Source organism: Mobula birostris, chromosome 2 (assembly GCF_030028105.1).
Source record: "Mobula birostris isolate sMobBir1 chromosome 2, sMobBir1.hap1, whole genome shotgun sequence".
In the NCBI taxonomy this organism is placed as follows: domain Eukaryota; kingdom Metazoa; phylum Chordata; class Chondrichthyes; order Myliobatiformes; family Myliobatidae; genus Mobula; species Mobula birostris.
Genome location: NC_092371.1, coordinates 215,206,184 through 215,221,021, shown reverse-complemented (window position 1 = coordinate 215,221,021; position 14,838 = coordinate 215,206,184). Strand labels below are relative to the sequence as shown.

The following is a 14,838-nucleotide window of genomic DNA, read 5'->3' as shown; positions in this document are numbered from 1 at the left end:
TAATGATGGATGCGCCTTTTTGAGGCATCACCTTTTGAAGGTGTCTTCAATACTGGGGAGGTTAGTGGCCATGATGGGGCTGGCTGAGTTTACAACTTTCTGATCCTGTGCAGTGGCCCTTCCAAACTAGATGGTGATAACCAGATAAAACGCTCTCCATGGTACACCTGTAGAAATTTGCACTTGTCTTCGATTCTCCCCAAACTCCTAATGAAATAAAGCTGCTGTCATGTCTTCTTTGTAATTGCATCAATATGTTTGACTCAGGATGGATCCTTAATGAGGTGGACACCCAGGAACCTGAAACTGCTCACTCTTTCCACTGCTGATTGCTTGATGAAGACTGGTATGTGTTCCCTCGACTTCCCCAACCTGACGACCAGAGTTAATTCCTTGGTCTTACTGATGTTGAGTGCAAGTTTGTTGTTGCAATATCACTCAGTTAGCTGATCTACCTTGCTCCTGTACATCTCCTCATCACCAGCTGAAATTCTGCCAACAATAGTTGTGTCATTGGCATTTATTCATTTATGGTCCTGTGCAAAAGTCTTAGACACATATATATAGCTAAGGCACCTACAACTTCTGCATAGTACTGTAGTAATTCTATGTATTGCACTGTACTGCTGCCATAAAAAAAACTTCATGACATGTGAGTGATGATAAACTTGAATGTGATATGTCTCTATTGAGGGCTGAGAGCGAGAAGGGGGCAGGGAGAGGGGAATCATGGTTGGGAAAAGGGGAAGGGAGTGGGAAGCACCAGAGACATTCTGCAATGATCAATACACCAATTGTTTGGAATCAAATGACGTTGCCTGGTGTCTCAGGGCTGTGTGTGTCTGCCACTGCGCCACCCCCCATCCCCCACTCCTGGCACTCCTTCTCTGCCACGGCCACTTGTCCCACACCCCTCCCGCAGCGCTCCACGCTCCCTGTTCCCAATATCCCATCAGATTTACAAACTCACTCTCTGCTCCACATTGACAAGTAAAGTACTGTGCAGAATTCTTAGCTACCTCTCTACCTATGACCTTTGCACAGTACTGTACTTACTTAGCAATACAGTGCGGAGAAGGTCCTTCAGGCCCTTTGAGCCGCGTTGCCACAGTAACCCCATAACACCGATTAACCCCAGCTAATCCACAGGACAATTAACCTACCCATTAGGACTGTGAGGGGAAATTGGAGCACCCGGGGAAAACACATGCATTCCACGGGGAGCATGTACAGAGACTCCCTCCAGAACGGTGCTGGAATTGAACTCCAAACTCTGGAACGCCCGAACTGTCATGGCATCACTCTGACTGCCACACTATCATGGCAATGTCAGTATCATAGCAGCTATAGATGGTGTTCGAACTGGGTCTAACCACAGAATCATGGGTGTAAAGAGAGTAGAGCACTGGGCTAAGCATGCTTCCTTGAAGTGTGCCGGACTTAATTGTCAGCGAGGAGGGGATGTTATTTCCAATCTGCGTAATTTAAAAGTGATTGTAGGAAAGTATAGGTGGATACTGTATAAGAGGTAAGTTTTTTCTTGCTCAGAGCAGGTTTAATATCACTGGCATATGTTGTGAAATTTGTTGTTTCATGGCATAATAATAAAAAACTATATATAGAGAGAGCAAGTAACAGTGAGGTAGTGTTCATGGGTACATTGTCCATTCAGAAATCTCATAGCGGAGAGGAAGAAGCTGTTCCTGAAATGTTGAGTGTGTCTCTTCAGGCTCCTGTACCTCCTCCTAGATGGCAGCAATGAGAAGAGGGAATGTCCTGGGTGAATGGGTCCTTAATGATGGATGCCATCTTTCTGAGGCATCACCTTGTGAAGGTGTCCTGCATTCTGGGGAGTCTAGCTCCCATGATGGGGCTGGCTGAGTTTACAACTTTCTGCAGCTTTTTCCAATTCTGTGCAGTGGCCCCTGCATACTAGATGGTGATGCAACCAGATAGAATGCTCTCCAATGTATATTTGTAGTGATTTGCAAATGTCCTTGATATTATACAAATTCTTCTCAAACTCCTCATGAAATATAGCTGCTGTCAGGCCTTCTTTGTAATTGCAACAACATATTCGGCATAGGATAGAAGTTCAGAGATGATCACACCCAGGAACTTAAAACTGCTCACCCTTTTTAACACCTTTTAATATGTTCAGTCTTCCTCCTGTAAATACTTTACTGTATATCACTGAAAATGACTTTTAAAATAGCCACATCAAATTATTTCTTAGCCCAACTTATTTCATAATATATTAACATTACATTAACAAGAATGAATTTTGAAAATATTTACCTAATAAATTAGTTCATGTTGAAAAGCTTGCCAAAAAAAATCTTTAAGTAGTAGATTCATCTAACCTCAATCTGCCTGTGTACTCAGTTTTGTGAAGGGCACGACTTGAGCAAACTGTGAATGCCTTGAACTATAAATGCACAGGTGGCTTTGCCCACGTTTTAAATACCACAATCATTTGCAAACTTCGTCTAGTTATGATTGATAGGAACCTGAGAAAAGTGAATTCTATAATCTGTAACACTGCCAGTCAATTGACACACTTCAAACGAATTCAAACATCTCTAGCCACAAGTGTCTGTGTTTATCACCTTGTCCCTCTGTATCTATCTCCACCCTCCACCCTCCACAACCACTAGCTCCATAGAGCCCATTTTTTAATGTTTTTTTTTCACTCCTTATCTATTTCTATCACCCCCAATCTCCCACGTTCACCCCTCCCCATCATACACCTGGTTCCATCTGTCCATCGTGCCCCTCCTCACCTGGTTCCACCTGTCACCTGCCAGCCACAGCCCTCTCACCCTCTCATACTGGCTTTCTTTCCTCTGCACTCTCAGTCTTGACCTAAAATATCCACCTTCCCTTTGCCTCCACAGATGCGGCCTGAGCATTCCTCCGGCAGTTTATATTTTTGCAAAGGAATTCTATTAGTTGGAACTCAGGTAAGCTGGATTCTAGCATCCTGTAGGAGATCACTCATAGTATAGTAGATAAGATGGATGTGGGTCACCAACATCTCAATTATGGCATTACCCAATAGGCTGCTAAGTGAGAAAGGGAACCCAGTTGAAAGTATTGCATGTACTCTTGTTTTAACAGAAGCCCCTAGGAGTTGCTTCCAGATATTTCAGTATCTGATTCCTTGCACTGTCACTCCTTGTTCAATATGGACTCACAGACAATAACTTCTGGCAGAATCAGAAATGTGGGTTCCAGGTTTTCACCCTAGGACTTACATTTTACATCCCACAGATATGAATATTTTATGTCACATTTCAATTTTCATTAAGGGTAGATCAGACAAAAAGTAACAAACCAGATAAAGCCAAAGGCTGGCAAAATAAACATGGAAGGAAGAACCTGTGACCAAATGATGGAGCCTCACATCAACCAACAATACCGTCCCACCTTATTTCTAAGCATTTAATTGGCAGATAAAAATCCAAAAGCTTTAACATAACAGTATCAATGGTTATTACATACTAAACATTTCGGCATTCTATAATGTCCCTCTATTTTTACAGTGTTGGTAAAATTGATTTTATTGTTAAATTTCTTCACAGACCATTAATAAATGTCCTCACTTTGACAACTTATTTGTAAAGTTTGCATGGTTTGATTCATAGAAACAGAAACCCTACAGTACAATATAGGCCTTTCGGCCCACAATGCTGTGCTGAACATGTACTTACTTCAGAAATTACTTCGGGTTACCCATAGCCCTCTATTTTTCTAAGCTCCATGTGCCTATCCAGGAGCCTCTTAAAAGACCCTGTTGTATGTTGTGGTAGTGGATTCTGAGGGCATGCTCTCTCTGGCAATATCAAAGTTAAACCGGACACGGTGATTGCACACGTTTTTGCAAAGGGTTTATTACAAAATATTATGCATTTTAAATGTTTTGTCCTCCACCTGAACATTAATTTTAATTCACTGAAGATTACTTTTAAAATAGCCATTTTGTTGATTTCACTCATTAACCTTCTCTAATGAAAACTCACCAATTGCTTCGGGAACAAAGTACTCTTCTGAGATGGGTCTTTGCCAGGGTTGCCGTGAGTTCCCACTGAGGCCACATACTACCAACATCATCAGCAAACACAAGCCCAACACTTATGTTAGCCCACAAAGTTAAAAAGTCAGAAAAAAAAGAGCAATAGATATAGGAAATTATCTAACACGTGTGTAAGGTGTATTTATAGAATTAAGTTCAATATGTTTGGATGGGAAAACAGTGACAATTAATTTAAACCATAATCTTAAAAGCAATGCTTATTTGTCAAGGTTAGAGTTCACTATTGTGAAGTACTTGGGAATGCAGGGGCTATGGTAAGAAAGAAAACATAAGAACTGCTTACCCTGGGAGTGTTCAAATGATGCCGCTTGATCTTCAAAATGAACCTACAAAATAAGGGAAAGTAGTTTTATGGTAAACTAATTTCATAACTAACAGATGAGCCTGGCTATTCCCTCTGAGAAGTTGAAATATGAGGACTGGTGCTTTAAAGATTTTGGGCAATGCATAATAATCTAGAAGCAGCCATCAGAGTTGAAATCTAACAACTAATGCTGAAGAGTGTACGTGTAGGGAATAACCTAGCTATCAGAAGGAAAAGGAACTTACACTTATAAAGTATTTTTGTAGCATTAAAATAACATGCTAAGTCCTTTACACCTCACGAAGAACTATTGACACTTAACTCTTCATCACAACTATCCAAGTGAAACTTTAGTTTGTTTTTCGAACATTTGTTGGCCAGGCTATTAATTACTTCCAGGATATCATGGGTTAGTATTATTTTTTTAATTCAGTCATCAGTATTAAGTGCCCAGATAAAAGGAAAACAAGATTAACCTTCAGCTGTACTCACTAGGCATGGGAAAAGACTAACCTGTCTCCCAGCTTCAAAGCCATTGGCCCGGTCCCGATGGACGAAACTGTTTACTCTCCGTTTGGTGCTTACCGCACAGCCCATCCTTGCTGAAAAAGGAAAAAACTAATTAATTCAGAAAGGAATGTTTGATATCTGCCTCAAATCACCATGGAACTCAGCAGTTCTGGCAGCATCTTTGGAGGGAAATGGACAGTCAATGTTTCAGGCCAAGACCCTTCATCTGGATTCATGAAGCATTTTGTGTGTGTTGCTCCAGATTTCCAGCACCTGCAGTCTTTCTCTTGTGCCTCTAATCATGGGTCAGATTCTTTAATTTAACAAAATTATCTATTTTCTGCAAGCACATTGCGTGCAAACTTCTGTGGGCAACATCCCTTCTGCCCGCAGTGAACGTGACGAGTGAAAAATCAACCAAATCAAACTACATTCTGAATACCGCACCAACACTGAATTAATCTGGTACCAGATCGGTGAGTGTCTCATTTGTCATAGTGGCTAAACTGAGTCACAATCCAGCAGAGGATGTTACCCATTAACTGCACTCTTGGTATGAGACAGACCAGATCTGCACAGGTCAGCATGCACTATTTTTAGTGAATGTAATGTAGCCTCATGTCTTCTTTCTTCACCTCAGTTTCTCCTCACTTCTCGTGTCTGATTCTTCACTTGATTAAGTTAACTCCATGAATGAGCATTATCATAGAACAGCGCAGTGCAGGGAGTAGCGCACGATGTCTGTACTGATCATGATGCTAATCCAAACTAATCTCATCTACCTACACTTGCTGTATATTCCTTCATTCCTTGCCTGTTCACAAGCCTGTTTAAATTCCTGTTGAACACTGATAATGTCTCTTCTCCAACCACTTCCCTGGCAGTATGTTCTAGCCCAACCACACTCTGCATCGACCATGACCCTTGCCTAGCTGGCTTTTATCAGCTGAAGTCAACACCCAGAGCCAGGACTAAATGAGAGAAATCAAACAGGAAAACTGCTCATATATCACCAAACAGGCTGCTGAGGCCATCTTACAGCATCAATTTGACTTCAGCATAGTCCACTGTTTACCAATAGGATTTTCCTAGACTATAAAACAGAGTTATTCCTGGATGGCACGATAGTATAAGTGGTTAGCACAATGCGTTATGGTACCAGCGAGCCGGGTTCAATTCCCGCCACCATTGTAAGAAGTGGTGACCGCATGGACTTCCTTCAGACGGTCCAGTTTTCTCTCAAAGGTGCACCAGTTGGTAGGTTAATTGCTCATTGTAAAATTGTCCCATATTTAGGCTAGGGTTAACTCAGGAGCTGCTGGGTGGCACGTCTCAAAGGGCCAGAAGGGCCTATTCTGTGCTGTAACTCAATGAATGGATAGATAGATAGATAGATAGATAGAAGTGACGGTGCTGTAACTCAATAGATAGGCAGATTGACAGGACTGCACAGTGAGCCTCCGGATTCACTTTCACACCCTTATTGTCCAAATATTGTGGATTCCTATATTCACTGACTGAAATCTGGAGGAAAAATTGCCTCACTGAAAAGGTGGAGAATCTTTGGGATTTCCTACCCTGAAGGGTAGTGAAGGCTCAGTCATGGATGAAATCAAAGATCATTCGTTGTCCGGACACAAGTAGAATCCAGGAATAGTGTGGGGAAACAATGTTGAGGTGAAAGGTCAGCCGTGAAGTTGAAGAATAGCCTATCTGGCTCGGGTAGAATGGTCCCTTTTCCTTGTGTTTTTATTAATGTTGTCATTTTCTGAAAGTTACGCAGATAGGAGTCAGGGCTACAAAACTGTGAACGCTGAATTTATGTTTGTATCCAAACCTGTCGGGTAATTGGTCTCAAGTAAAGGTATATGGTCTCTAAAATTACAATACCGAGAGCTCACCAAGAGCTGGAACTCACCACCTACAAGGGGGGAGAAGGCAAAGACAACGAGTGATTTCAAAAGGAAGGTAGTCAGTCCCCTTGATAGAAGTTTGTAGGGTTACTGAAACAGAATGGAAGAGTGAAACAACCTAGGCTTTTCAAGAATGTGTGGAAAATGGCCTCTTTCTAAGCTGTAATAAAACTTTAACATATAGGTTTTCATTTTACAACAAACTACACCAGACCAAACAAATTCTTGCACTAAACCAAGCACCAGTCTGTGCTATGATAGCTAATCTCAGGCACTGTGGTATAAGAGATGCTATAACATACATCGAGAAGCCTAGTGACAGAAGAGAAATTCAACCAAACTTGTTGCTCATAAACAACATTCATTGGAACTGGCCTTGCAAAATGGACGATAGGTCAACCTCAGGCACTAGTCCTCGTCCCACTGCTGCTGGATGATTATAAAACATGTTCATTCAGAAAATGTGGCAAGGTGTTCATAGTCCACTGTAAACCCAAGGAAGTCATAAATTAGAGGAAACCTACAGATGCTGGAAATCTGAGCAACACACACAAAATGCTGGAGAAACTCAGCAGGCTGGGCACTCATCTATGGAAAAGACTACAGTCGACACTTCAGGCTGAGCCCCTTCATCAGAAACGGCAGGGTAGAAGGAAAATTGGAATGGAAAAAGACTGAGACTGAATTGGTAAGTAATCTGCTTTCCATTCAAGTACTCATTTCTTGACTTCTGATTCCACTGTAGTCCATCATGTCTACAGAATTGCACTACACATCTGAAGGTGGTTACAACACCAGACACCTACACATTGAGTGTTACCAGTGATGATAAACTTCATGCATCATGGCATGAACATCGACTTCTCTAACTTCCGCTAGGCCCCACCTCCCCCTCGTACCCCATCTGTTACTTATTTTTATACACACATTCTTTCTCTCACTCTCCTTTTTCTCCCTCTGTCCCTCTGAATATACCTCTTGCCCATCCTCTGGGTCCCCCCCTCCTTGTCTTTCTTCCCGGACCTCCTGTCCCATGATCCTCTCATATCCCTTTTGCCTATCACCTGTCCAGCTCTTGGCTCCATCCCTCCCCCTCCTGTCTTCTCCTATCACTTTGGATCTCCCCCTCCCCCTCCAACTTTCAAATCCCTTACTCACTCTTCCTTCAGTTAGTCCTGACGAAGGGTCTCGGCCTGAAACGTCGACTGCACCTCTTCCTACAGGTGCTGCTTGGCCTGCTGCGTTCACCAGCAACTTTGATGTGTGTTGACCAAATATTACATTTTTGTTTTTACAGAACTGAGCTGTGCATAAATTATTTGCCATATTTCCCTACATTATGTTGATTGTGAAGTGTGTTGGGTGTGTTGTGAATGGAAAAAAAGCTATTGGACTATTGAATACTTCAAGGCAAAGCTGCTCCAGGTTCTTCTCTCAGCCTTTGACACAGTGGGCCATGATGCAAAGTAGACACTCTGCTGGTCATCAGATCATAAGACAAAGAAGCAGAATTAGACTATTTGGCCAATCAAAATCTGCTCCACCTTTCCATCATGGCTGATTTATCATCCCGTTCCAACCCATTCTCCTGCCTTTTCCCCGTAACCGTTGACACCCTGACAAACCAAGAACCTATCAACTTCTGCTTTAATATAGTCAATAACTTGGCTTTCACAGCCATCTATGGCAATGAATTCCTATAGAGTTCACCACTCTCTAGCTAGGGAAATTCCTCAAAATCTCTGTTCTAAATGGACGACCCTCTATTCTGATGCTGTGCCCGCTATAGGAAACATCCTCTTCACGTCCACTCTATCTAGGCCTTTCAATATTCGATAGGATTCAATGAGATATCTAATCGTTCTTCTAAACTCCAGTGAGTACAGGCACAGAGCTATTAAACATTCCTCATACATCAACTCTTTCAGTCCCAGAATAATTCTTGTGAATCTCCTCTGGACCCTCTCTAATGCTAGCACTTCATTTCTCGAGATAAGGGGCTCAAAACTGCTCACAATACTCCAAGTGTGGTCTAATCAAAGACTTATAAATCCTTGTTCTTATATTCTAGTCCTCTCAAAATGAATGCTAACATTGCATTTGCTTTCCTTACCATCAATTCAAACTGCAAGTTAGCCTTTAGGAAACCCTGCACAAGGACTCCCAAGTCTCTTTGTACCTCAGTTTTTTTCTTTCTACTAAAGTGCATGAACATACAATTCCCTACACTAAGTTCCATTTGCCACTACTTTGCCCATTCTCACAATCTGTCTAAGTTTTTCTGCAGACTCCTTGCGTCCACAAGACCACATGCCCCTCTACCTATCTTCACATTGTCTGCAAAACTGGCCACAAGGTCACCAATTCCATCATCCAAATCATTGGCATATATTGGAACACCACTAGTCATCAACAGTCAACCAGAAAAGGCTCCTTTTATTCCCATTCTTTGACTCCTGCCAGTCAGTTAATCTTATATTTATACTACTATCTTTACAGTAACACCTTGGGCTTTTATCTTGTTAAGCAGCTTCATGTGCGGTATTTTGTCAAAGACCACCTGAAAGTCCAAGTAAACAACATCCACTGACTCTCCTGAAACATCATCTGTATTTTTTCCCATAGATGCTCCCTGGCCTGCTAAGTTCCTCCAGCATTTTGTGTGTGTCACTCAGATTTCCAGCATCTGCAGATTTTCTCTTGTTTGTATCCACTGACGCTCCTATATCTCGTCTGCTTGTTATTTCCTCAAAGAATTTCAACAGAAACCATGATAACTTTGGCATATCTTATCATCTGCCTCCAAGTACCCCAAAACCTCATCCTTAATAATGGACTCCAACATCTTCCCAATGACTGAAGTCAGGCTAACTGGTCTATAATTTCCTTCCTGATCTATCTCTCCCTTCTTAAATTGTGAAGTGAAATTTGCTATTTTCTAGTCCTCCAGAACCATTCCAGAATCTAGTATAACTACAAAGATCATTACAAGTGTCTGCACAATCTCTTCGGCTCCTGTTTCAGAAAACTGCAGTGAAGTCCATCTGGTCCAGATGACTTACTGTATCTACTTTCAGACCTTTCAGCTTCATAAGCATCTTCTCCTTTGTAATAGCAACTACACTCACTTCTGCCACCAGCACCACCTGCACCCCGACACTCTGGAATTTCTGGCATTCTGCTAGTGCTTTCCACAGTGAAGACTTACAAAAAAACAACACACATCAAAGTTGCTGGTGAATGCAGCAGGCCAGGCAGCATCTGTAGGAAGAGGTGCAGTCGACATTTCAGGCCGAGACCCTTCGTCAGGACTAACTGAAGGAAGAGTGAGTAAGGGATTTGAAAGTTGGAGGGGGAGGGGGAGATCCAAAATGATAGGAGAAGACAGGAGGGGGAGGGATGGAGCCAAGAGCTGGACAGGTGATAGGCAAAAGGAATACGAGAGGATCATGGGACAGGAGGCCCGGGGAGAAAGACGGGGGGGGAGGACCCAGAGGATGGGCAAGAGGTATATTCAGAGGGACAGAGGGAGAAAAAGGAGAGTGAGAGAAAGAATGTGTGCATAAAAATGAGTAACAGATGGGATACGAGGGGGAGGTGGGGCCTTAGCGGAAGTTAGAGAAGTCGATGTTCATGCCATCAGGTTGGAGGCTACCCAGATGGAATATAAGGTGTTGTTCCTCCAACCTGAGTGTGGCTTCATCTTTACAGCAGAGGAGGTCGTGGATGGACATGTCAGAATGGGAATGGGATGTGGAATTAAAATGTGTGGCCACTGGGAGATCCTGCTTTCTCTGGCGGACAGAGCATAGATGTTCAGCAAAGCGGTCTCCCAGTCTGCGTCGGGTCTCGCCAATATATAAAAGGCCACATCGGGAGCACCAGACGCAGTATATCACCCCAGTCGACTCACAGGTGAAGTGTTGCCTCACCTGGAAGGACTGTTGGGGTCCCCACCACTACCTCTCTGGCATCATTTTCCAGCAGCCTAATATTCACTCTCATCTCTATTGTTATATATACACATACACACACACACACACACACACACACACACACACACACACACGCAAACACACATCAGAAAAAATCTTTTGGTATCCTCTTTTATATTGTTGGCTAGCTTGTTCTCATATTTCATCTGTTCTCTCCTTATGGCTTTTTAGTCACCTTCCATTATTTCTAAAAGCTTCTAGATCCTTCAACTTCCCACTAAGTTTTGTTATATTATATGCCCTCTCTTTTCCTTTTCTGCTATCTTTGACTTCCCTTGTCAGCCACGGTTGCCTCATCCTCCCTTACAATATTTCTTCATCTTTGGGATGTACCTATGCTGCACCTTCCAAATTGCCCCCAGAAATTCAGCTGTTGTCATTCTGCCGTCAGCACTGCTAGTGTCCCCATTCCAATCAACTTTAGCCAGCTCTTCTCTCAGTCTTCTGCAGTTCCCCTTACTCCATTCTAATATTGATGGATCTGTCTTCATCTTCTCCCTCTCAAAATGCTGGGTGAACGCTATCATATTAGGGTCACTGTCTCCTAAGGGTTCTGGTTCACTAAACAACACCCAATGCAGAATTGCTTTTTCCATAGTAGACTCAACCAAAAGCTGCCCAAAGAAGCAAATTTCCTCTCTTGGGATCTAGCACCAACCTGATTTCCCCTAACTACCTACATATTGAATCCCCCATGAATATTGTAACATTGTCCTTTATACATGCCTTTTCACTCTCCTGTCCTAATATGTATCTCACAACATAACTACTGTTTGGAGGCTAGTATATAACTTCCATTAGGGTCTTTTTACCCCTGCAGTTTCTTAACTCTACCCACAAAGATACAACATCTTCCGATCCTACATCACCTCTTAAGGATTTGATTTCATTTTTTAACAACAGAGCCACTCCACCCAATCTATCTACCTGCATGTCTTTTCTACACAACGTGTATCCTTGGATTTTAAGCTCCCAATTATGATCTTCTTTCAGCCATGACTCAGTGATGCCCACAACGTCATACCTGCCAATCTCTAACAACGCTACAATGTGGATAAATGTGAAGTTATCCACTTTGGTGCCAAAAATAGGAAAGCAGATTATTATTTGAATGGTGGCCGATTAGGAAAAGGGGAGGTGCAACGAGACCTGGGTGTCATTATACACCAGTCATTGAAAGTGGGCATGCAGGTACAGCGGGCGGTGAAAAAGGCGAATGGTATGCTGGCATTTATAGCGAGAGGATTTGAGTACAGGAGCAGGGAGGTACTACTGCAGTTGTACAAGGTCTTGGTGAGACCACACCTGGAGTATTGTGTGCAGTTTTGGTCCCCTAATCTGAGGAAAGACATCCTTGCCATAGAGGGAGTACAAAGAAGGTTCACCAGATTGATTCCTGGGATGGCAGGACTTTCATATGAAGAAAGACTGGATGAACTGGGCTTGTACTCGTTGGAATTTAGAAGATTGAGGGGGGATCTGATTGAAACGTATAAAATCCTAAAGGGATTGGACAGGCTAGATGCAGGAAGATTGTTCCCAATGTTGGGGACGTCCAGAATGAGGGGTCACAGTTTGAGGATAAAGGGGAAGCCTTTTAGTACCGAGATTAGGAAAAACTTCTTCACACAGAGAGTGGTGAATCTGTGGAATTCTCTGCCACAGGAAACAGTTGAGGCCAGTTCATTGGCTATATTTAAGAGGGAGTTAGATATGGCCCTTGTGGCTACGGGGATCAGGGGGTATGGAGGGAAGGCTGGTGCAGGGTTCTGAGTTGGATGATCAGCCATGATCATAATAAATGGTGGTGCAGGCTCGAAGGGCCGAATGGCCTACTCCTGCACCTATTTTCTATGTTTCTATGTTTCTAAGATCATTACCTTATTCTGTATACTGAGTGCATTCAAATATAACACCTTCAGTCCTCTCTTCATCACCTTTTTCAATTTTTCTCTCACGTTACACTTCAACTCATCCCACTGACTGCGATTTTTCTCTATCATCTGCCTGTCCTTCCTCGCAGTCTCACTATCAACTGCCCCATCCTCAGCCCTATCACTCTGGTTCCCATTCCCCTACTATATTACTTTAAACCTTTGCCAACAGCTCTAGCAGACTTGCCCACCAGGATCGTAGTCCAGCTCAGGATCAGGTGCAACTCATCCATTTTATATGGCCATACCTTCCCTTGAAGAGATCCCAATGATCCAGAAATCCAAAACCCTACCCCCTGCACCAATTCATCTGCTAAATCATCAATCCTGGAGGTCCTGTTTTTCAGCTTTCTACCTAACTCCCTATAGTCTCTTTTAAGGACAACCTCTCTGGCTAAAGAAATTCCTCCTCATCTCCTTTCTAAATGAACATCCGTCATTCTGAAGCTGTGTCCTCTCGTCATCGACTCCCCCAGCAGAGGAAACCTCCTCTCCACATCCATTCCATTGAGACCTTGCAACATTCAAAAGGTTTCAGTGAGATCCACACCCATCATTCTTCTGCATTCCAGTGAGTACAGGCCCAGAGCCAACAAATATTTCTCATTCAATAAAGCCTTTCAATCCTGGAATCATTTTCGTGAACTTCCTTCTAATACTCTTCAATGTCAGCACATCCTTTTTTGGATTATTTCTATCCCATTCCAAATGTACTTCATAACATACTTTAAAATATGACTCACTTTACACCGCACGCTGTCGGAGCAGTGCTGCCAGGATAATCACGTCACAACCCACCCAAGCCAACACACTTTTCGTCCCTCTTCCGTCCGGGAGAAGGCTCAGGAGCTTGAAGACTCGTATGGCCAGATTTGGGAACAGCTTCTTTCCAAATGTGATGAGACTGCTGAACGGATCCTGACCCGGATCTGGGCCAAACCCTCCAAATATTCGGACCTGCCTCTCAGTTTTTTTTTCGCACGACCTTACTTTCCATTTTTCTATTTTCTATTTATGATTTATAATTTAAATTTTTAATATTTACTATCAATGTGTAATCCGGGGAGCGGGAAGCGCAGAATCAAATATCACTGTGATGATTGTATGTTCTAGTATCAATTGTTTGGCGACAATAAAGTATAAAGTATCACGATCAAGTGTGAACTCATGTAGCCTAAGTATATCCTGAATATTGAATGACTAACAAGGTGGTCTAAGTTGCCTTTTTTACCACTCAGGGCACTTCCTTCCTGTCCCAAAGTGTTTACTGCTCTAAATCCTCTTGTCCTATCCATCTTAACTGACAGATAGTGTTGTAACATGAATTTATCATCAGACTAAAACTCTGAAACTATTGAATATTTAAATTTGCCTTGAATTGTTTCTTTACAATTGGAATACAGAAGAGACTAAGAAAACAGAAACCAACTCAATAACAAACTACTGCAACTCAATTCACAATTAACCCTGTAAATTAAATCACTTGAGGATCTGAAATGGCTTGGGCACAGGCAGTCATGATTATCAATTATCCACATTTCAGAGGTATGCCTTTGTTTAAAGTTTTTTTTTCACTTTCAGCCACTGGCCAACAAGCTGAAGACGCATTTTTTTTTTGAGGTTGGTTTCCTGTTTTGTTCTTAATATTTATAAAATGCTTGCTGTGCTCTGCATGACAGACCCTTGCCTGAAAGAAAGTTTCCATTTCAGTGACTATTTTTATCAAATGACATTAGTGAAAAGTTTACACCAAGTAAACTTTTTCTCCTGTTCTTTAGGAAACCGAGCATCCCTTGCAGTAAGGTGGACTGATGTAATTTCTCAGTTGAGGAGTTTTCAGTCAATATGTCATGTTTTAAGGAGAAATAACTAAAAGAAAACATTCATGAAAATAGTCGTTTGTTGAGCATCTAAAATTCACATTAAAGGAACAGCTTCACTACAGCAAAATGGGCTAACCTTCCAGTACAACCTTTCCTCAGATCGTTTCAAACCAAAACTAAGCAAGTTTCACTGCTAAAAAGTTCATCCTCAGTACAGTAAGTGGAGAATATCTCCCTCACACATTCCACAACAACAATGTGCT

At 42.3% G+C, this 14,838-nt stretch overlaps 1 protein-coding gene across 7 annotated transcripts in view; it reads right to left on the bottom strand.

The window, feature by feature from the left end:
* The window catches only part of blk (BLK proto-oncogene, Src family tyrosine kinase), an 83,346-nt gene that overhangs the window by 41,775 nt on the left and 26,733 nt on the right, over positions 1-14,838 (bottom strand). For all 7 annotated transcript variants that reach the window (XM_072251445.1, XM_072251441.1, XM_072251447.1 and 4 more), the window contains 2 exons: positions 4,914-5,002; positions 4,380-4,422 (listed from right to left, as the gene is read on the bottom strand). In XM_072251445.1, the coding sequence (XP_072107546.1) occupies positions 4,380-4,422; positions 4,914-4,997 (127 nt within the window). In that variant the 5' untranslated portion in view covers positions 4,998-5,002. The remainder of the gene's footprint in view (positions 1-4,379; positions 4,423-4,913; positions 5,003-14,838) is intronic.